At 44.3% G+C, this 23,709-nt stretch overlaps 1 protein-coding gene across 2 annotated transcripts; it reads right to left on the bottom strand.

Annotated features, from left to right (window-relative positions):
- DYNC1LI2 (dynein cytoplasmic 1 light intermediate chain 2) lies at positions 1 to 23,709 on the bottom strand. 2 transcript variants are annotated; one of them, XM_019755247.3, is made up of 13 exons: positions 23,319 to 23,709; positions 23,078 to 23,151; positions 20,766 to 20,882; positions 16,325 to 16,555; positions 11,755 to 11,924; positions 10,462 to 10,555; positions 9,359 to 9,494; positions 7,212 to 7,323; positions 6,597 to 6,656; positions 5,796 to 5,837; positions 5,287 to 5,404; positions 4,332 to 4,448; positions 1 to 2,958 (listed from the first exon to the last, which is right to left on the bottom strand). In XM_019755247.3, the coding sequence occupies exons 1-13, from the start codon at positions 23,423 to 23,425 to the stop codon at positions 2,858 to 2,860; spliced, it is 1,479 nt and encodes a 492-aa protein (XP_019610806.2). In that variant the 5' UTR covers positions 23,426 to 23,709; the 3' UTR covers positions 1 to 2,857. The 2 variants fall into 2 exon arrangements, with proteins under 2 accessions (XP_019610806.2, XP_074170878.1); XM_074314777.2 differs by lacking the exon at positions 5,796 to 5,837 and having other exon boundaries at positions 23,319 to 23,522.

Genomic DNA, 23,709 nt, shown 5'->3' with positions numbered 1-23,709 from the left:
AGCAGTCTGGATTCGTGTTTATTGGAGCCAGTAAGAGAGACATCTTCTTTTCCCAGCACTAGAAAGCAAGGTTCCACATGACTGCGCACTGCATCTGGACAGAGCCACACCCCTGGACGAAGGCTGGTGGGGAAGAATCTGCAGTCCTCGTTTTACGTTAAAAACACCAATAAACTTAGTATAGAGACAACAGTAAACTTTCACCTACAGCATCAACATTAAGGTCATGATGTACAGAGCAGTCACTTTCAACTTTGTTAAACTAATAACACGACGTCTTTCAGGTTAAACACTGATTTTAAAATGCCAATCAAAAACAAAAAGTGCAAACACAATTAAATAATTCTAGCAGCATACCCGTTGCATTTTTAGGAAAGATCAATTTATGGCCTTAATGTGGCCACATCTTCAAAACTGGGCTTATTTCTTTGATTTTTCCATTTTAAAGACAAACAGCAGATGTAATCACTATAGTGTACATAAATAGTCATAAAATTGTCTTTAACAGTCTACCATACAAGTGTATTCTGCAAATAAAATGAATTTTACTTTAAAAAGTAAAGGCTGTTTATTGTTTGGCCTTTGGTTCCAATGCTTGAAAACCCCCAAATGACAAAAAATATCTCCCCTCCTCCCACCTCCCAAAAAGAACCCTGCAGCTCCCCAAAGTTGGTAGACTTTGGCAACCACTGAGCACACGACACTATGCATCAGTTTCTTCTGCTACTAGGAGCATCCACTTGTCATGAGAAACTAAAAGTGATCTTCAAGAAACCTTCCTTCACAAGACAGGTGTCTCAGCATCTCATCAGTTTTAGTACATTTTATATTGACACAAAAGTGCTTATCAGTTTAAATGATAAAAAATGAAAAGTAAAATTATGCATTAACATTTTAAATCACACTATATCCCTCTTAGGCATGTACCTTTCCAAGAAATTTTCTTGTTTCTGTGGTCACTCATTTTGTGCCCCACCCTCCAGCTGCTATAGAGGGATCAAGTGACCCCACCATTAGTGTGGCCACAAGTTGTTTGGCATCTATTGGTCACTACACCACAACTATCATTCCACAGTCATTACCTGGACAATATTGTAATTGGAAAGAACGATACATTAAAAAAAAAAAAATAACTGAATTTAAAAAGGGGGGAAAGTGTATTTTCAAAAATAAAACTGGCACAAATAACATGGTTTTATGTTTGTCAGAAAGGCAATACTCAGCTTTCTCCTTAACAGTGTTCAGACCTTTACAAAAAAAGCAATTCAAGATAGTTTTAGAGTCTTGTTATATAACATATGATATTAAGTTATGCCCAGCATTATGTTAGTGGTCAGTCAAATCTGGTATGTAAAAGCAATGACATTAGGGAAGTTATGCTCAGACACAGTACAACATTCATATAAAAAAAGTAAACTCCACATAAGTGAATTGTGGTTTTCCCCTTGGTTTGACAACAAATGTTTTACACATTAAATTAATGGTAGTGTTTGCATTTAAATGTTCTTTATCATGTATAAAATTAAAAGTGCCATTTCAAATCCACAGAAGTCATTTCCAGAATGGTGATATGACATGACAATGTGCATGAATCTGACCTAATGGAGACACCCAAAACTCTTATTTCCGTAAGAAAAAAATGCTACATTTTATGAAAAACACAAGAGAAATGTATCATTTCCACTTTCAATATAAAACATTCACACTTATATGTCCCTCGGATAGCACTGATCAGACCAGGGAGCTAGGACCAGACCCTTTGCATCAGTGGAACTCCATGATGGCTTCCACAGACCGTAAGGCAGGGATTGGTGCAGGCCAATTAATCAGTGTGCAATTACATTAAAAACCTCCCTCAAACTTTCGGTAGCACATTGCATTGTGGTAAAATGAGAGGTTGGTCACCCATTCTCTATCTGTAGGCCAGCCTGTGGTAGTTAAAAAAAAAAAAAAAAAAAAAAAGTTTTTTAAATTTGAAAAACAAAGCAGGAGCTATTTAGAAAACACAATTCAAAGTAATCTAATTTTGTAGCCGCTGACTTTAAACACACCCCACAGTGACTGTCTGCCCCACAATGCACATACGTGGAGCCCAACACCTCCCACAGGGACATGGCCTAAGCCGAGCACGTGAGTCCTGGGCAGCTGCCATCTTCCCCACCCGTGTCAGCTCTACCTGACTCAGGCACCCCCACACTTAACCACATCTTTCATAAGTTAAAGATGTATTCAGAACAAGTCTAATTCCCATTTTGCTTAGTGTTTAGTTTGGAGATGCTTGTGATATTCAGTCTTCAAATGATTATTCAAGTTCCACTGAACACACAGTATTTACTAACACTGCTCACCTCCTCCTTCCTCCACTTCCTTCAACATTCAGCTTCCCTACCATTACTTCTCTCATTCCTCCTTTCAGCCGTTTTTTGTTTCCTGGACTTTCTGCTACTTAATCTGCTTCCCAAGAACAAGTGAATTTGCTAGCAAGCAACTGGTCAGACTAACCACCATCTGGATCAATGACTTCTTGGTCTCATTTGCTCTACCCTGAAAGAAAGTGGGCCCTCTCTCTCTCCATCCACCTTCCCCTCCACAAGAAGCCCCAGCTGCACTTGCTTCCCACGAGAGAGCCACATGCCTGAGAGTCCAAGGGTTATCCTTAACAAAGGGGTCTGACACATAACCTTCCTAAATGTGCAATTCACACTCGGACAAGCCAATGAAATATTTTTTTTTTTTTTAAGTTCATCTCCCCTGTCCCCAAAAACTGATAGCATGTGCCATATCAGAAAAATCCTGGTCTTGGCAGATCAATATACATAGTTATTTGGTCATTTTACATATGCACTTTTAAGGAGGATCAGGCTTCATTTTCTGTTGAAGAGTTTGTTACCATGGAGTCTGGTTTTCGAGTCATTCTATCCAGTTCTTCCTGAACATTTGTCAACACAGTCTTTTGTCCTTTAAAAAAAAAAAAAGCAGCAGTGATGGAAGACTAGAAAAGAATTTTTAAAAAGGAACATTCAAAACTATACAGACTTCTGTAATCATTTGTGGTGATAATAACCTCAGTAAAAATGAAGAAAGCCTTTTTTCATTGTAATGATGATGAGAAGACGGACCTCAATTCAGTCCGTCTTAATTCCACATGTCACAGGTCTGTGCCCCCCCCCCCCCCCCAACTACATGACTGCCCACTGCCTGGGGACGCCTTTGTGCCAAACACAAGGGCCTTTCTGGAAACCCTCTCACCACCAACCCCAGGCACTCTCCGCCATCTGCCTAGAGGTGGTGTCTGCGTTTCTGGCATGCAGCAAACTACCATCCGTGTCTCAAATAGAACAGGTGTTTAGGTTTTGTTTCTAAATTACTCTAAACTCCTATGGAAAGCCCAGAAACACTGCATTTCAATAAGAAAAAAAGACTAAGGCCAGACATTTCAATCTTGCATAAAGTTAGTGTTCATATTCTTTTGTTGTCGACTACGAACTGCGGCCTAGAAATGGCCCCTATTTCCTGCCAGGCAATACCAACCAGCTCACAGCCCGGGCCACCAGACCAGATGCTGAGTCTCCAAGGACTCAGGAGCCCATGACGGCCCCGGCTGATCTGAGGATAAAGTGATTTCTTGAGGGCCTCCTTTGATTTAAAAACACCAATTAGGGAAAACACTGTATTAACATTTCTTATAGCCAATGGAAAAATTAAAAGCAAAAAACTTTTAAAATGGCCTCAAGCTTCCAGGGAAAAAGAGTAATTTCTAAAATCTTGATTCTCTGTTTCAGAGACCTCCAAGACACAGACTTTGCCCTACCCACCCAACATGGAAGGACATGGAGGAGATGGATGTGACAAGGCAGGAGCTTCGTGGAGGAGGGAATGACAACCCTCCAGTGAGAAAGGGAGGGTTCACAGGCTCTGGCTCATGGCAAGACTGGGGGCAGTGAACAAAAATCCTTATGAAGTAGCAGAGAAAATTAAATAAATAAAATGTCGATGGTACACCCCAGACCATGACCCCCAAAGGATAGAGCTTCTATACCAGAGCCACGTGTATGGTTTAGGATCTACCTCAACTCATCCAACAGGCAGTTCCTGAAAACCTCAATGTACACAAATCCCACCTGAAATGTGCCTAGGAAAACTGCACAATAATAAGGTAAGCCTACTGTGAAGTATACTGCGCAGTGTAAAGCGGAGAATTGTTCTTTGCTTGGCTGTTCAGAAAATCGAGGGTCTGCAGGTCAGGTGAAAGCAGACAATCCTGTCCGCCTCCCCATCTTCCAGCACCCCTCAACAAGAAGGGTCATGAGTGTCCGAGGGTCCTTCAGTACCTGACTTCTTGGCTGTGCTCTGAACCCCACCAGCACCAGGACTTCCAGGAGAGCCTGTTTTTTTACTCAACAGACTGTTGAAGAAGCTGGCCAATACCCCTTCACTTGCTGCATTATCTAAGGAAACATTAAGGGAAAAAAGCATCACACAAACTGGATGACAATTAAACAAAAAAGCCTAGTTTTCATCTTGGAATTATCCATTTGTGCCTGTCACCTTCCTAGGATACGAGTACATTTATTTACTATGATGCCTTATATACTGCTACTGCTGAGGCTAGTTACATGTTAGCACGATTAAAGTGGAAACCTGTTTAGATTTCCCACCTGTTTAGGAGGCATAATAAATAACCTGTGCTCTACATCATCTTCCTGTCCACGAGGCAGTGTCTTTCAAAGTTTATTAGCCTATAATACTCCAAAGCTGCTGTGAAAAGCTCTCATTCAGAATGGAAGATAGCCACTGAACATGCAAGAATAAAATAAAATTTTGTTTTGAGGGTCTTACTGTAGCCAACATCTTTGGGTATTATTACTAAGTCCCTGGGATAAGAGCTACTTAAACTAATAAGTAATTAAGCTTTGCAAGAGAAGCAAAGGGAAGAAAACTCCCACAGTTTATAAATGGTAATATAAACATAACGAGAAACAAAACTAAGGACTCAAAACACACATTTTAATATGACTTATGTTGTATGCCTCTCCAAAGGAATCTGCATGGCCTAACCAATGCTTTACACAAAGCCAGGTACAACAGCCACAGTTTCCAACCAAGGAACAGGCTTTGGCCTCTGCCAACCAAGAGCCCCAGCCCCCCGAGGGGGGATGTTGGAAGCGGCCCTTCTTGGGGAAGGAAACAGCCCAGCCATGAGTCTCGACCTTCCCAACCCAACCATGCAGACCCTACAGAGTTCAGGCCTAGGACTAAACCACTCTCTGGAGACAGGATACATACTTTTGATGTTCGGGTCCGGCTTCTTTACCGACGTGCCTGGGGAGGCACTAGGCACGCTAGCTGGCCCTCCCCGGCCCTGGGTTCTTGGAGAGCCAGAGGGTCCTCTCGCAGGGGATTCCTAAGTCCAAAAGCAGCCCAAGTCACACACAGGCATAAAAATAACAGAAAATACATATTCCAAAAATGAAGCCATGCTCCTGCAGGGTATTTTTCACAGTCTAGGGAGAAGGGTGGCAAGACTGGGAGTTTGCTCCCAGCTCAATCCTTTCTAGACCTCAGTATCTCCTGAGAGAAGAGATATCAAGATAACAAAGCCTGTTCACTTTAATTCCCAGAGCAGGATTCCTTTATCAGGCATCGTCTGAGTTCTTACTGTGTTCCTGGCCCTGGGCCTTTAGGGGGACTAAATTCCCTTTGAAACCACAAACGCCCACACAAGCTTTTATAATGGTATAAAGTTTGAAGACACCCATGACACTAGGCCTTGACCCTCTGTTTAAGGTACTCACGGAGGCTCTCGTGGGCGTGGCTGGCTGCTTGGCAAGGAGTGACTGCAAAGAAAGGGACACACTGGCCATTAACCAAGGCCTGCAGAGTGCACTGAAGGTCAGGAGAAACACTTCCAAGTTTCCACTAGAGGGCACCATTTACAACAACCAACTCATAGGTTTTACACTATAAACGCAAAAAATTTCAATTGAGCAGTTTGATGTGGTGAAAAAATTAATCCAAGTAACCAGTTTTGAAGCTAAGGAAGCAAGGAGATCACAGAAGGGAGGAACAACTGGCAAAGGAACTGTCAACAACCCCCGCTGACCTGCCTACACCATCAAGCAGACCTGTAACGTGTACCAGTCCAAGTCAAACAGAAAAGTGAGACTGAATTTGCATTCTGAACTGTCAGCCGGAGGAAGTAACTTTCCTCACCTACAAAATGGGTTTCTCAGCTCACCTGCCTTCATGCACAGGGCTGTGTGGGGCTACATGAAATAATGGGAGTGAGGCCAGGGCACTTGGTAAACTGTCAACACGGAGTATTACGCCAGGAAACCTAGCATTTCCAGAGAGAAAAAATACTTAAAAAGATAACTAAGCCAATCACTGTAGGAGAATCTGCAAGGCCAGCAGGGGACCCCCCCAAGGCAGGTCCAGAACCTCTACTCTGGACCAATCCTAGAAACGGGAGGGAGCAAGGAAACCTGGTCCCAACAACGTTAGCACTGCAAGCTCTGATACCTGCAACCTCGCCCCTGGGAACTGGCATTTCAGTTGTGAGAAGGCCTTTGCTCGGGCTTCACTGGTCTTCTTACCTGTTGCTTCATTAGGAACACCTGCTCATCCTCCGCTGCCAACTCTTTGTCGTGGACCAGCTGGAAAGGGAAGACACATTCATTTGTGGCCACAGGCCAACAATACCCAAATTACTGTCAAAATTCAGGCTGAAAAAGAGAACGGGGCTCAGGTCTCCACATGATCCTGGGGAGAGTCCCTGCTGAAACTGCAGAGCTGTTTCTCCAGCCTGGCACAGACCCTGTGCCAAAACCAGCCTTGGCACATAGCCAAGTGACGAGTTTTAAGTCTGGCAGGTTCTAAACAACAGTGCCCCCCCCCCCCACCCCCAACCCCCCATGAGAATCTGCAGTTCACAGGAGCAAAGGGATCTATTCAGAGTCCACAGGCAACAGTGGCATCGTCAGGACTTAATAGGAAACTTCAAACCCCTTCCACGTGGGCCCTCCATCACTCATGTCTCACCACCCAAGTCCATTCACATAACCCCAGGCTTCATCTAAAGACTTTTCTTTTAAAGGCCCGTGGATTACCTCTCCCCAAAACCCCCAAAGGATGGTTTAACGATTCTTAATCGGTTTCTTTTCACATTAAAAAAAAACACCTACAACTTTTAAGGTGATTGACTTGTGTACCTTTCTCACAGGAGGTTTCGTGATAAAGTCTTCATATACATCTTCTGGTTTCACAGTTGTGAAATTTTCATGTAAAATAGCTATTTTCTTTTCATTGTCCCAGCCTGCAGGTCTAAAGGCAGAGAGACAGGGATTGACTTGTTTTTCCTGGGACTGCCTTACAGAGCACTCAGCGCATAGTCCAGGCCAGGACTCCTGGTGAGTTCCGTTCCCACAAGTTCTGGTCTGTAGATGCTCAGGCTGGCCTGTAACTTTCGGGGGACAAGCCAAATTTTACTGCAGGTATAACGCATCAGATCCACATCACAGGTCCTGCTCCATACTGAGCTCACGGGGCCCAAGGCCTAAGGAGCCAGAATGGGACCTTACTGACTACACATGCTGACCCATGTCAAGTGTTCAGAGCCTTCCCACAACTCCACCCAGAAGAGCAAGGACACAATGGGGCCCTGTTCCAACCGAGCGGAGAATGCAGGGAGCAGCACAGAGGACAGAGCTCAGGATGCAACTGTTTCTCTCGGGCTTTGGCACGCAGGCACCCTCTTACAATGTTTCTCTAAGAACTCTTCTTTCTGACAGCAGTTTTCTTGTGGATTGATTCATTAATTTTACTGGTGTAGGAAGATGTACTCTGGAGCCAAGTGGGGAAACCAGGACCTACACCATTCTGAGACCCAAATCGGAGGGACACTCCTACATGAGAGCTGCCCACTGGACATCTCAGGGCAGTTGGTACCCAGGTTCCTTTAAGTTAAGCCACAGCATCCGGTTCCCACCAGACTCTCCTAAAGGAGCAATTGTAAAATGCCCTACATGATATACTTTTGAACTCGAGAAGCTCTAAAAGATGGCAATTGATTGTTCTCACAGGCCTCTCATTCTCCATCCAACTCCTGCTCCACAGCTCTGTAAGGAAGAGGGTGCTTAGCCAGAGATGCTTCTCCATTCCAGACCAGCCCTACAGCCCGCCAGTATCCCTGCTCCTCCTGCTCGCCGGGATCACGTGTGATTTGGGCACTGGATGACCCTAACAACATCCCACCCACTGGGCTTGTGTCTTTGGTGCCTGCCTGACTGCTCTGGACAAAACAATTCTCTAAAACTGGTCCAAGCCTCTAGATGTGCTGTCTGCAAGCAGCCCGAGTGAGGCTCTCACTGCATGTTCAGGAGGCAGCCTATTCAGTGCCAGGAGCTCTTGGCTTTCACACCTTTAGTCTTCTCTCACAGACTGTCCCTCTCATCCATCTATTCCTTCTCGCCTGCCTGGCACACACCACTCATCCTTCCAGCATCACCCCCTCTGCTTTCCCTCCCACACTGAGTCCACTACCCCGTTAGTGCCCTACCGCTTCTCAGCTGTGTGTCCGTCCCTACAGTGCCATCTGCAAGGACCACCTCGCTCATTCATTTCTGTCTCCTGAGCACAGAACCTGCGCACCTTGGAGGTGCTCAGTATTGGCTAAATGAACTGTAGTTCTTTTTTAAGCCAAGAGGCTACCTAAGCCTAAAAACATTGATCAACTGGCATAATTCCTCTGAGAGACCACAGCTTCAACATTTATTTATGCATCCACAACACTCATCATTCTCCAGTGAGAAAGGACACAAACTCAGGCAAACAGGTATCCAAGTCCCTGCCCAATGGCTCCCAAAATGTGAAATGCTGGAAACACAATAAGCAAGTAACATAGTCAAGGCCCATGCTGACAGTGAGGCCTGCTGATGGGCAGAGGAACCAGATGCTTCAAGAGTAAACATTCAGGATCCCGAAGCGCCAATTCCCTCTATTTCAACTCCCTCCTCCAGCCAGTATTTTACCAGAGTTGACAATAAGCGGCAAAAACGGATGACTTAAGTTTTAGCAACTTGCTCTCAATGAAGAAAGGTAGGACCCCTGATCTCACGCCACCCACATCCCTCAGACTGGAGGCAGAATGGCAAGTAACCTGGAAAGGAGCGGAAAGGGAAATCTGTCACCTGGGTGTACCTATCACCTTTGAGGTCCAGCCCAAGCACTTTGCCCCAAGGCAGCAGGAAGCTAGCTGTGTAAGACAGGGACAGAAGGCACCTTCCTTGGACAGATGAAAACGTAAAGAGCCAATGTACTATAAAGAAGAGTTTGACAGCATCAGCTATAAAGAACTCACATAAAAACTGCATCCTTTTCCACAACTAAGGCAGGTGTGGTAAAGTGGAAACCATACGTTTTATGAACAACGTATTTATACAACAAGTCGAGGTTTTTCTCTTCCTTCACTGATGTGTAAATCAAGGCAGCTCCATCTAATAAATCTGCTTAAGGAAAACCAATTCACTGCAGGAGGAGACAAAAGCAAACACATACAAGCACAATCCTCACAGTACTTACTCACAGGTTGATCATTTTAGGTCACTACATGATCAATAGAAAGTGTTATAATTTAAAACTAAAGAGGTAATAGTAGCATATGAACCAGTTCAAAAGCATAAAGCATGTTGATGCTAGCGGGCCATGCAGTTCATTTTTTAACATGTAAACTTATCTTCTGACCCATAAGATAGCTTCCCAGTCAAATTAATGGCTCTAAGGCTAGCCCAGGAAAACACTCTCTGCATATCCAAGGGACACAGATTCTTTCCCTAGCAGATGCTCAACACGTAATCAAGTTTATCATTAAGCACACCTTTTATGAAAAATGGGTACCTACATGTATTAGGACCCTTCACTGAGCTGGACAATGGACAAGCTAAAGAGCCAAAAAAAGTGATAGGAACCCATCTCTCACCCCCACCATAGGGTTTGGGACTATGGCACCAGCTGCTACTGGATTTTCATAGAAACAGGACTCAAAAGACTGCTGACCAGCATCTTTCTCGTGGACAGCACAAAAGATAAACACATAGGAAACAACTGTAGCATCTAAAGCATACTGGGTACTTCTGCAAAAAAAAAAAAAAACACAACAAACAAAAATAAAGATTCCCAAGATATGATAAAAGTAATTTGGTAATAAAATTTCACATATCAGCTTTCTTCTTAAGTATGAAAGCCATTCAATGCACAGCATTAAAAAGAAAAAAAGATCAAAGATAGGCGGAAATTAGTAAGTCTGAAATGCCAACACAGTAAAATACAAAACTAGTAAAAAGACGTACACAGTTCTGGATTCAGGAAGTACTCTGAAGATGCCCCATTTGGAGGGAAGCCTAGAGTAGCACACTGAGAGGGCAGCCTGTGCCCCTGGGCCCCCACACCACGCCCCAAGGATACACTGGAGGCAGAACCTCCGTAGGTGTGACTGGATGAAGTCAAAGTGCTCGTCCCTGTAATCGTGCTCCTTCTCCAGGACACTCACCGCATCACACTGCAGGGAAGACACAAAGAGAAAGGAGTTATCTTTTTGCATCCCTGCCTGCTGCGGATGGGAACAGATTCTTCTTCAGAAATAAAGTACCACAGCCCCAAGAAGAAAGCCATGAGCAAAGGGCCAAGCAATAATTAGAACAGTGAAAAGCAACTGGACATTTTTCTCTTTCATCCTGGGCCTGTTTCCACATCTTTATGGAAAGGGGATATAACAGCCCTGATCACCTCACAGTTGTTCTAAAAATCAAACAGAGTCACATCGGGAAACAGGCCCACTGGCCATGGCTGTGCTTTGCATACCCGGTACGGCTCCATTCTCATAGAATGTGATGCAAATGGCACAGCCTGTAGTTGGCAATACAGTGGCTCCAACTGGGAATCAAGTACTTTGGAAACCCAAAATGATTTTATTTTATTTTTTTAAGACCGTCTCTCAAATTGGTTATTGTTTATAATTTAAGTTTAGTCCTAGATAAACCATAAACAAGTTTGGGCCACTAAATTCTTTTGCCAATAATTATATTACAGGACCCAATCACCAAATTGTCGCCATCATCAGTTACTGTACATTATTTGAAATTAAAAAAATTTTTTTGAGACCATTATTTTCCCAGTCTTGACGTGACCTCTTCTTTCCCTAAAATGTTTTCAAAGCTACTACTTCTTTTTCTGTATGTAAGAGATACAACTTTGTTTCTCTATGACTGAACTTAAGTTTCTATTCCCACCTCATAATTCTACAGGGTTGAAGAAACTCAAACCTTGAGTTCCCTTTTTCCCCAGGGTTATATTCTGCTCTGAAAATCATCTGAAGTGCAACAGACTTTAGGGACCAAAGCCCAAAAGAATTCTGCTCTTCCATATTATTTTTTCATCACTAGCTTGGGCGAGACGAACTGGTTGACACAGCCTTACAAAAACTGTTTTTAGTTCTGAGTTTGAATCACTCAATAAAGTTGACAGCGCTTCATGGAGAGATTAACCCAGGCTATAAGCAAACTGAACGGTGTCATGTTTCCAGCAACAATGTTTAAATGACTACATTTTCTTTCCTGACATTTTCACTGTACCTTAATGAGTCCCGAATTAGCCCAACTCTCCCTTGGGAAGATATCTAATTAAAGCTTCCCAAAGTGTTTTTAGCTGGTGATACTTCACTGGCCAAACCCAGCCAAGTTGCCAGGTCCCTGGACACACCTTTGTGCACACCACCAACACAGGGATCCCGAGGTTATGGGTCAGCACGTTGTCACCGAGAGGCAGGGCTACATTTTCTTCATCAGGACCCGAGCTCAGAGGCCCTCTTCTCTGTGGGGAACCTTGACAACCTTCTTCTGGCTCAACATAGTCTTGAAACTCTTTCACAACTACAGGTGAAAAAGGCAAAGAAAATTACACACATACACATATAAAAACAGACATCAGCTTTAGAAAACTGAGAAGCAACAAGCACAAAACATAAACAGTTGTGACAAATCCTAACTGCATCCGACTGCAAAATTAGGGATTTGGGGATGATGACGCAAAATGCCAATTCTGACACTCAGCCTGAGCATTGTAACATCAGAGCAGCGAGGGCATTCCCATGGACACCTGCAATTGTACCCAACTCTTAAATGGTTCTTAAAAACTTCTAAGGCTTCAGTTGTTCTTACTATGAAAAAAGCCACTTTTCTTATACATCTTACACTTTCAAACTACCAGAATAGTTGAACTGTGTTACTTCAATAGAGGCGACCACTAGCAATAGTTTATAACTTCTAAAAACTCCTCCGAGTCCTCATTAGAAATAGTAAAGCACCTGAATTCCCTAAGAACACGCTGTTTCCACACAGCTGAGGTGCGCCCACACTAAGGCCAGAGGCCGGGCGAGCCCAGCACCGTCCGGATCTCATCGTCCTCAGTCCTCACTCTTGCGGGCTCGGTCTCCTCTGGAGGAGATCCACGTGCAGAGTTCACGGACCGGTTCCTGCCTAACACAAGAAGGGGTCAGGGGTACAACATCCACTTCTTAGTACGTACGGTCACTACTTTGGCCAAGGGCGTAACGCGCAGCAGGGCCTTTAAGCTGGGAGTGGGCATGGCCTTGGTTAAGTCAAGTGAACACAAAGCCCACAAACCTATACCTTTTCGTGGGCGCTTCGAGGCTCACCTGTCAGGCCAGAGAATGAGAACATGATGGTTAAAGTTACTCTGGGCCAGATGAGCAAACCGGCAGCTCTACGCTTCTATGCCCAGTAAGGACTAAAGGACCAAAAGGCCTTTCCCTCATCCACAACATGTTCAGTAAGAAAATGCAAAAAACTGAATTAAAGAGAACCTAGAGAAAGGTGCACATACTCCGCTCCCACCCCTCGACCAGGTTTCAAACATTTTAAAACAATGAGTTTTAATTTACAAAGATTCTAGGTTATCGTTACAGAAGCTTCTGGAATTATCTGGGAGCACACTGTCTTTCATATAATAGTGGACAAACTGAAAACCACTGACTAAGCCCTAAAGTGCAGATGCAATAACATTTCATCTCTACAACTTCTCTTCAATAAGCCCATTCACATACTTTCACTGCCAATATAAACAATCTACTCAAGTGGTGGTCAAAGAATCGCGAAGGAATCAAAGGTTCTCACATTTTCTTTAACAGCATTTTATCAAATCTTCAAATCAATGAAAAATACAATGGCTTAACTGTCTGGATAAGAGCTATTATAATTGCCCAAGATCACATGAAACACCCAACTAGGGCTTTCAAGACAGTGAGTATGGCAGAGCCTAGACCGGGTTACAGGTGAGCTACGTCACTGTGGGAAATGAGGCAGGAGCCGGGCAGCTCTGGCGGTCTGTTCTACGAACCTCCGTTACCCAGTATGTTGCACAAACTCTGCAGCATTCTACTTATGCCCTGATGTGAAAATGGCTGGGAAGCCCTGGGTCAGACTATTCACTCTCTGAAGGAATAACTTAATTATGGCTGTCCAACACAGTAGGAAACACACGTGTTTTTAATAACTCAGCATTTTAGAAAATAAGTTGGAAGACAGAGCAAATGTTCATAGCAGAAGTTGATGAAAAGGGAGGATAAAAACACGGTGAGGACTGTGGGATTCGGGTAATAAAATGTGCACTTCCCATAGTGTACCCACATACCATAGTATTAATTTCTCTAGATGGAGGGAAGGCCAGTATTTCAACAGCAGGGACCATCAGCCCACCTGGGACTCCGTTTAGCATCAGATGGCAGTAGGTACGGGAATGAGATCGCAGACAGCTCAACCCTAGCTACTGGCCCCTCTTTCTCACCTTTTCCCTCCTACCTCATTGATCACCCACTGGTTCCACAGTCCAAAGACCCCACAGACAGCACCTAATCTTTACCCTCTACTTATTAAGGGAAACCCCAGTCACAAGGCAGGAAGACGAGACTAACCTACACACACGCCTCCCCTTCTGGCAGCTCTGGGGGTAGCTCTGCCCTCTCCCTCACTCAGATGGATCCTACAGCCGAACAGCTGCCACAGATTCCAGACCACTGGGGAACCAAATCCTGAAAGAGTGGCGACTGTGGAACAGTTTTCCAAACTCAGCAGACCGGAGACTGGTGTTGGATTGGAAACTAGGTTAGGTAACAGCCCTTCGCTCATTCAATAGAATACCTAAAGTTCAATTAATCCGGAAAGCGCGAGTCCTGAGCAAGAGGATGGCGAACTGCTTTATTAAAATGTAACCAAAAACCAGTAGTAACAAAGGAATTCCTTCAACTTGCAACACAAAGGCATGACAACCATTTCAAACATCTCAGAGGAGGGGTGGTGAAAACAAGAGCGGTCCTAGGAAGGCTACAGGTTAACGAGAGGTAGGAGGCATGGACATGGTTCTAGCAATTGCTAGCTGCCCTCCAGTGTCCTCTCTTCTCCTCCTCCTTGTAACCAAACTGGACTGATACTTAGAACACATGGCCATACAGACTACATTTCCCAGCCTCCTTAGAAAGACAGCAGGCACGCGCCCTTAAGCCCTTCTTTCCTCTTCCTTCATCCTGCGGCTTAGAACATAGATGTGAAGACTAGAGCTCTAGTTGCCAAGAGGAAGAGAACCACACCCTAGAGATGATAAAGCAGTAAGCAAAAAGGAGCCAGGGTCCTTGACCTTTCTCCCCAGAGCCACTTTCCAGGACTAAACTGCCTACTTCTGGATTTCATTTACAGGAGAGGGAAATAAACCTCAGTCTTGTTTAAGCCACTGTTATTTTGGGTTTTCTGTCACATACAGCTGAATCTAATCCTAAGTGACAGACATCCATGACCAAGACCACAAAATAAATTCAGTGTGCCACGGGAAACACCAGCTCCCAAGAAGCAGGCATCTTATCCGCTATATGCATCCCCAATGCCTAGAACTGACCCGGTACAAGGTGGACACTTTCCTGCCTGGGAAGGAACACTATCCTTTACTCAGTTTCTTTCTTCTTTTTTGTTTTGACACATCTTTACAGGGTTATAACTCTAAGAAAACAGATTCAGAAACTGAAATCTCCAGGGCATTAACCCACTAATCTGGATATGATACTAAATGTGCAGTGAAAGGAAAACAGCTCTTCAGCCTCAGAACCATTCTGAGAAGTTGTCTTTAGGATCTCTATTTCAGGGGAAAAAGAGGCATTATCTAGAAAGGTCAATGGCTGGAGACAGACCAGCTGAGCTGCATAACAATCACTGCGGCACACATGCCGGTGACCTGGGAAACACATACACACAACAAACCAAGGATTAGATGTAAAACTCCCTGTTTTAGCTAATCTGGGACAGGAGCAAGTTCTGAAGTTATGACAGGAAGACACACAGCAACAAATGTGATCTGAAACGCACATCAAAATTTCCGAACCCTTCTGCCAGTAAGTGTGAAGATCGCATGTGCCATGCCCCAGAAGCACTCATTAATTCACTAAAGGGAATGATGTCATCCTTTGGAAATAAGCCAACCTGATCCAAGCCTGTCCCAGCCAAGGCGGCTGCTGCTGCTGCTGCTGCTGCTGCTGCCGCCGCTGCCACAGCTCCAGCCCCTGCCCCTCCCACTTCCCTGGCAAGTGGACAGAAGCTGATGTAACTGCACAGAAGCAAAGAAAAGGAACAACAAGCTTCTGAACCACATTAAGGGAAAAAAAACAAACAACTTCCTTTAATTTGAACATTCTTTGTTCTCAAAAGGACTTGAATGTCCTTAGTCTTAAAAGTCTTTCACTTTAATGACAAAATAAATGGCCTTCCTATTTCTATGAACTAAAATCATATTTGCTGGATCCCAAAATAAACTAAGGCAAGAGCTGAAAAATTTGTCTTTTGTAGGGCTTCCTTCAAACCTGCCAGCAAGTGGGTCCATAGGGCCTCAATGGAATCCCAGGCAATGCGCTCAAGCTGCAGACATCTCATCTAACTCAGCACACAGAGAGTAGCAGAAAAGCAAAAAGACCCACAGAACTGATCATACTGGGGGGGCGGGGGGGTTAAGGGGTCTCCTTATTTTAAGAGAATCAATGAATAAGGAATATTAAATCATTTATTTTCTTCAACTGTCACATGTGAGATAAAAACTGCTTTGAATACTTTTTGACCACTCAATTTACAAGAGCAACTCTGAAATAAATGGTGCAAACAAAACACAAACACTCAGTAAGAGAAGCTTTGCAGCCTCTTGACACTGTGAAAAGGAGAGTGGAACCACCTGAAGACACTACTGAATTTTCAAATTAAGAAAATCTTATTTTACTTACACTTCCGTTCCAGTGCCCTCATTTCTTCTGGTGGAATTTTCATTTTATCAATGTGCTCACGCAAAACACTAGCCCATTTCTGTAGAGATTCCATCACGGTCCAAGGTCTAGACATGTCCGCAACAAAAATGACCAGGGTCTCCGGCAAGGATTCAGCAGAAACTGCAAACTTCAGCAGGCCTTTGTGGTATAAGTCTCCATCCAGAATCCACACGTTACAGCGTGTGTGATCTAAGAAAAAAATTGAAGCTAAATTACTATCTGACAATGACCAGCACAGCTGAAAGAAGAGCCACATTAGGAAGAACTTGAAGGTGACAGTCACAAAATTACAAACACAACACAAACAGAAATCTTAACCAGAAAAGTGCTCAATGGATACCAACCCTTGGTCAAGGTGCCTGGTGAAACAGCTAAACTTTAAACTTTGTAAACTACGGTAGTATATTGTGTCCACATCTAAAAAGATTCCAGCAATGTCGGAGGAGTGAAAAGTGAAGGACATTTCAGCTTTCTCTAAGAATCAAAAGATACTAATAAAAGCTATAAATGTTCACTGGTCAATGGTGCCACAGTCTAAAGAATCCATTGTCTAAGATATCAGCAATCTGTGAGGCGGCGAGCTGTACAGAAAAGCCTACGGTTGAACAAGCTCGTTTTGTGTCAGTCAACACTGAGCAGTGCGTTCACACACTACACAGGGTGGCTAAGAGACAGGACTTCTGCATTTAAATGCTAAGATAAAATCATCTCTTATATAAATTGAGATGTGAATTACTCGATGGCTGATGATTTAAAGAATTATAGTCATTTTTGATATGATAATAGGGTTATGTTCTTAAAATTCCTTATCTTTTAGACATACATATGGAAGTATTCCCAGATGTAATGATAAAATGTCTGAAATCTGCTTCAAAATAATCAGTGTGGAGTGAAGGGAGAAGAGGGTGAGAGTAATAGTTGAAATAAAATTGATCAAAAACTGGTAACTGCTGAAGACACATGATAGATATGCTGGGGTTCATAATATTAGTCTCTCCACATTTTATGTGGTTTTTGTTTTCCATTAATAAAAAGTTAAAAACATATTGCAAGTACTGACATAATGAAGCACGCAAAATCACACCTTCACGATCAAACTACAGAAGAGAATTCTCCAAAATACTTTACAAAATATAATTTAAAAAACTTTTAGTCATCTTTTTTGAGAATTTTTTTCAAAAGTACCTTGAGAAAGAACCATCAAAAATATCATTTCATTAAACTTGTTTTCCAATAAATTCCAACATACACTTTAAAAATCTGTCTTCCGTTAGCTACCTTTTTTGCATAATGAATTAACATGCAGTAAGAAAAATATTCATGACTTTATATTTCAACAGTATAATAAAACATCTACATCTAGCTACACTTTCAAAACTCTAATACAGTTTAGATAGCAGCTTTCGTTTGGGTTTTGTGAATTCCTTCAAAAATACTGTTCTGTACCTGAAGCCCACAGATTTTAATGCCTGCCCCTTACCAGGCAGTTCTTTTTCTCAGCCTCTCTTCCTACTGCCCACTATACATAACTCACCCACATGCAGAGAGATCACAGATACCACGTGGCATTAAACAGATGCCCCCAAACCTGAAGGCAGTTGTCCTAGATTGACAAGCTAGAGACTATTTTCTCTATCTGTGTGACTGCCTGCAAAATGTGTGTTTATAACCCAGTCACGCCACATAATAAAAGACTGCAGTTGAAAAGATGTATAGTTAACCACAGGTTCAAAGAGGAGAACCTGCAAATAGGTGGTCTAGAAAAATCCATAAATGGAGACCAAGACCTTGTTAAGGCAACCTTAAGGAATCTGAAATAAAAGTTAACATGTACGATGTGAAAAATACGGTGAATGTTTAAATTAAAAAAAAAAAAATTACAGTGCAAGACACATTGCCATTAATCCCCCTCAAAATACTCCCACTCGCTTCAAATACACTTATCCCATCGCTCTTGCCACTTTCTGAAGCAGTTCTGGAAGTCCTCTTTCATGAGTGTCTTTAGTTGCACTGTTGTGGCTGCCTCCATGTCCTGAATCGATTCAAAATGTTTACTTTTCATGGTCATTTTGACTTTGGGGAAGAGCCAGAAGTCGCACGGTGCCAGATCCGGTGAATAAGTTGATGAGGACACACCGTCATGTTTCTGTTTGACAGAAATTGCCGTACCAGAAGTTATGTGTGTGACACAGAGTCTTTCCGGTGTAATCACAAAACTCATTGCTGCTGCTGAGTGCCATCCAATGAAACGGCAGAGACCTTCAATAAGTGAAGTGGCACACTGAACCTTAGTAACAGTGTGTGACAAGTGTCAACTTGTTCAGTGCAGTTAGTCAGGTGTGAGCTACAGATGAGAGAAGGTGTGCTTTAAAGTGTGCTGTAAATCATCCTCCATCATGACAACACTCTGTGTCGCACATCGCTTCTGGTACGGCAATTTCTGTCAAATAAAAACATTACGGTGTGTCCTCATCTACCTCATTCACTGGATCTGGCACCATGTGACATCTGGCTCTTCCCCAAAGTCAAAATGATTCAGGACATCAAGGCAGCCACAACAGCGCAACTAAAGACACTCACAAAAGAGGACTTCCAGAACTGCTTCAGAAAGTGGCAAGAACAATGGAGTGTGTTCAAAGCGATGGGGAGTATCTTGAGCAGGATTAATGGCAATGTGTCTTTTACCGTAATAAGTTTTTTTTAATTTAAACATTCACCATATTGTTTGATAACACTTGGTACTTCAACTCAAAGGCTAGTGAATATAGTTAATATAATGCTTTGGTGTGAAAATACACTTATGCCATCTTGAAACAAGAAGCTATAGAGATTCAAAGTATCTACACTACGTGTTATACTTTTAAAAGGGTACGAGAGCTACCACTGCATCTCAAGCACTTGGCTACACGTGACACATACCACCTCTCATTCTGTCAACCTACAAAATAGGTACGATTATCCATTTCTATGAATGAGGAAACTGAGGTGCAGAGTGGTCAAGTCAGTCACAACTAGTGACTAGAAGAGTGGGATTCTGAACCAGTTCTGCCTGGCTCCAAAGCCCACGTCCTTTCCACAATAACCACACTGCCCAATAAAGAAGGAAGCAAAAGACTCAGACATATGAGAACCTCTAGGCCTGGCTCAGTGGCCTGAGTCCCAACTCTACCCGTGCAGACTCCGGTGGGCCTAGATGGGTACGTGAATGCCTCTGTCTGCCTTACACAAGGAGAGCCCTCAACACTGGGTCTACCTCCTACCTTCTTTCACATCCTTCAGGGAATGTTCAGTATGGCAAGGGAAGCTGGGGGCAGAGGAGCAGGAATAAAATCCCTGGAGTTCCAAGATGACCACTAAGTTACCATTAATACAATGCAGGTCTCCAAGCTTTAAAAACGATCCTTACCCACGTCCTCTATTAAATGACTCTTGGAGATCAAAGAATTATCATGCTGGAAAGGACCTGGGTCCAGCCTCTTCATTTTAGCAATAAGGAAATGGGGGACCAAAGGGCACAGTGGGATTATAATCACACTTACATCATGATCCTTACTGTTTTAATGGGTAAAGGCAAATCTAAAGAATTTAACAAAGACATTTCATCTTTACACTACATAGATGGTTTTCCTACAGATAAAAAGCTAGACACCAATAATTATTTATTTTAGAACCATTCAAGATGGCTCAAAGACTAAGTTTATAAAGGAGGTATTACTAAGTAATGGTAACCAAAAAACATTATTCTAATCCACCTCATTATTATAAAAATAATTATAAAATGGTATCTAATGCTTGTAAGACTGCTAACCATGCACCATTAATCATTCAACTACCCTGTAGGCAGAAATTATTACTATCCACATCCCAGAGGTGAGGAATTAAGAGAGAATATTATCACCTCTGAGCCGCTATTCCCCCCACTGAAAGAAATACAGGAAATTAGCATTTTTACACTGTCACAAAAAGACTTAGAAAAGTCTCCTGTGAATACATGTTGAGTTGTCACACTCTGAATCACACCAACGTCAGATTCTCCACTAGAACCAGGGAGAGTACCAATGGTGCGCAGATCAGTCTGCTAAATGTTTCTCTCATAGAAAAGTCCAAAGCTTTAAAAAACAAACATCTTTCTTATTACCCTGATGTGCATCTGAAACTTTACCTTCAGTATCTTCTTTTAAGTGGGGGCTACCCAGGGCAGCAGCTGAAGGCCCCATTCCCCATTTGTGCTAACATACTCTACAAAGTGGGTCAAGTCTTACAAAGACATGCACTTCATCTACTCTCCTGTGACTTATTCTCTTCGAATATTGATAATGCTTAGCCATGTTGCAGGAGCTGCAACCAATGAGTCAGTGATCTGCATACACTCCTTACCATGGATCAACGCTTCACTCACCATCTCGGTCCTCATCATGGATGCTGAGGTAGAGATACTCTAGGCCTCTTCCTTTTTTGCCATGCTCAGCTCCTTGCAGTTTAGTCATGAGGGTTGTTTTACCAGAACCATCTTCACCTACAAATGATGTATGCAAAAAGACAGTGTCCTGTTTATTCTAGGCAAGGATGGGGCGTCTTGACAGTCATATAAGAAACAACTAAGAATTTCTTGCAAAGCCTGCTGTTGAGGTCTCTCACCTGCATTCACAAACAAAGCACACTTTACTGTAAGAGTGGTAAGAGTGGGAAAGGGTGATAAAGGTGGCAAATTCCAAGATCTAAAATGACATTCTATTGCAGTTACCCTTACTTTACAAGAGAAAGACTAAGGCAAGTCTACAGCCCCTACAGTGTTTCCCTGAAAATAAGACCTAGCCGGACAATCAGCTCTAATGCATCTTTTGGACAAAAAAATTAATATAAGACTCAGTCTTATTTTACTATAAGACCGGATATAATATAATATAATACCAGGTCTTATATTAATTTTTGCTCCAAAAGATGCGTTATAGCTGACTGTCCCACTAGGTCTTATTTTTGGGGAAACACGGTACGTATGACTTATAAGACATGCGTTTGGAGAAGTGAAAGTAAACGGTGGAGTTAGTTTCTCACAAAATAGATTTTTAACACAAGAAAATAAAGAAATCTTCAAAATATAATTAACCTTAAAACCCAAGAACTCTGAAATAAAAATAATCTAATCCTGCCTCACAATCATGAAGAATGGAAGGTATTACTCACTTTTGACTTTAGTATATCTCCTTCATAAGCATCCTGAAGGCTAGGAAACTAATGAAACTAATTACAGACCTAAGCAAAACACAATCTCAGTAATTATCAAGCACGTCCTCATCCCCCTCCAACCAACTGCCCCCCCCCAAAGAAAACCTTAAACATCAAGAAGCACCACCAAGAAACATTACAAGGCACTCTTGGGATTTAATAATATGGACTTAAAAAAACATGAGAACAGAAAGGCACTGCACAAGTCAAAGGCCTCCTTCCCCATCCCCAATGACACTACCTTATTCAGGCCCTCCACATCCCACCTGGACCACGTCAAACACTTGTCAGCCTGACTTTGGTACCTGCTCATTTTGAGCCACTTGCCACTCTGCCACCAGAGTTCCCTTTCTACAACACAGATCCAATGACCTTGATCCCCCACTTCTTGAAAATCTCTAAGGCTCCTCTTTTACCTACTGCAATGGTCATCAGCTAAAGAAGACCACCTGCTCCCCACACAAACAGTAGGAATTCTCGCAGTGATTCCCTAGATGATTAGAGGATGGAGGTAAAATCCTTGAGAAGCAGGGGCCTTCAGGGAAAAGCATTAAATCTTCAACCTTCCACAATCTGCCCCCAACTGACCTGAGCAGTCACCTACTACTCACACCCTCTTGTCACCTCTGTGCTCCTGAAAGCACTATCCCTCCATGCCCCTGCATGCCATGTTGACACTTATCCTTCAAAACACCTGATCCCCAAATTACCCTCTTTTAAAACAGCACCAAGCCATGTGATGCCCCCACTATAATCTGTCCATGCCTAGTGTGGCATAGTGCAATCATCAACACATCTGCCTCTCACTAGACTGAGATTCTTGTGTAGTGTCGGATGGATGTCTGTGCTGTCCCCATGCCCAGCCTAAGGGACCCACTCAATAAATGGGTCTGCTGTATAAATGAATGCAGCCAAACTCCCTCACTTAGATGAAGAAAATGAAATCAGACACGTTAGGGTGCCTGACCCAGGTAACCCAGCAGTGAGAACTAGAATAATGCAGGAAAGTCCCTCGGTGAGGACCCCCAGGCCGGCTGTCCTTTGCAGAGTCCCTCTGATGGCTCATGAAGATAAAGGAATGGCTCCTGTGCCATCTCCCCACAGCCCCAACCCCAAGTCACCTGGTTCTCCCAACTCCTCCACCTAACCTCGTCCACCCACGCCCCGCTCCACACCCACATTTGGTAAACTTCTAAGCTATGAGCACAGGGAGTCAGGGACATTTCAAGCAAAGCTGATGTTGCGGCCAAATGACTGAGGAATGTGCCGACAACCGCATGCCAGCATCACTGGGATCTCCATAAGGGGCAACACCCCAACCTCAGGCGTGGTGGACCCGGCCAATCTCCGGCTGTCCAACCGGGGTCTTCCGGTCCTCCGGAAGGCTGCGGGCAGGCGGCAGGGGAGAGGAAGGCTGGGACCTGTGAGGGGCGACCGCCTCGCCCACCCCGGCTCCCCGGGCAACGCCCCGCCGCCGGCGCTCACCGAAGACCAGGATGTTCTTGCCGGACGGCAGCTTGGACCTGGCACGAGTGGACACCTCGCTCAGGATCGAGGTCCTGTGGGGACAACGGCAAAACAGTCAGCCCCGGGCCCAGCCTGCACCTGACCGGTCCGGGACGGCCCGTCAGTCTGTCCGCCAGTCCAGCCCAGCCCGGCCGGCTCTCCGCCCCGCCGCGCCCCACCCAGGCCCGGCCGACCCACCCGGGCCGCCTCGTGGTCTCACCATAGGCTCTGGCCCTCCTCCTCCTCACTGGTCAGGTCGCCGGCGGCCGCCACCGCGGGCCCGTTGGGGCCCAGCAGCACTTTCTTCTCCACCCCCACCGGCGCCATCTTGCCAACCGCAGCCACAAAGAGGGCCCTCCCCCGGGCCTGCTGAGGACCCGCGAGGACCCTGGCTAGGCCGCCCGCCGCCCGCCGCGCCGGGGCCGCGCCTCACGTCGCCCGCCCCGCAGGGTTCGCGCCACCGGCCGCGGCCCGCCGGGCCCGCGATGTCTGCAGGGTCTCACAGAGACGTGAGGCCGCCGCGCTGGCAGGAGACCGGCAGAGGTCAGGCAGCAGCCGAGGCAGCCATGCGCAGGCAGGCGGTGGCGAGAGCGGGAGCCGCCAGGACGGAG

The sequence above is a fragment of the Rhinolophus sinicus genome, chromosome 8 (assembly GCF_057876585.1).
Source record: "Rhinolophus sinicus isolate RSI-liver-muscle chromosome 8, RSI-T2T, whole genome shotgun sequence".
NCBI lineage: Eukaryota > Metazoa > Chordata > Mammalia > Chiroptera > Rhinolophidae > Rhinolophus > Rhinolophus sinicus.
Note: the sequence above shows the minus strand (reverse complement) of the source record. Positions and strands in the feature narration are given on the sequence as shown.

What these genes read in the sequence shown, in the direction of transcription:
- DYNC1LI2 (XM_019755247.3), bottom strand. Translation starts at nt 23,425, where the DNA reads ATGGCGCCGGTGGGGGTGGAGAAGAAAGTGCTGCTGGGCCCCAACGGG. An exon ending in GAGGAGGGCCAGAGCCTATG is followed by an intron (nt 23,152 to 23,318) that starts GTGAGACCACGA and finishes TTGTCCCCACAG; the next exon opens with GACCTCGATCCTGAGCGAGG. An exon ending in GCCGGACCCGAACATCAAAA is followed by an intron (nt 4,449 to 5,286) that starts GTATGTATCCTG and finishes ATGTTTCCTTAG; the next exon opens with ATAATGCAGCAAGTGAAGGG.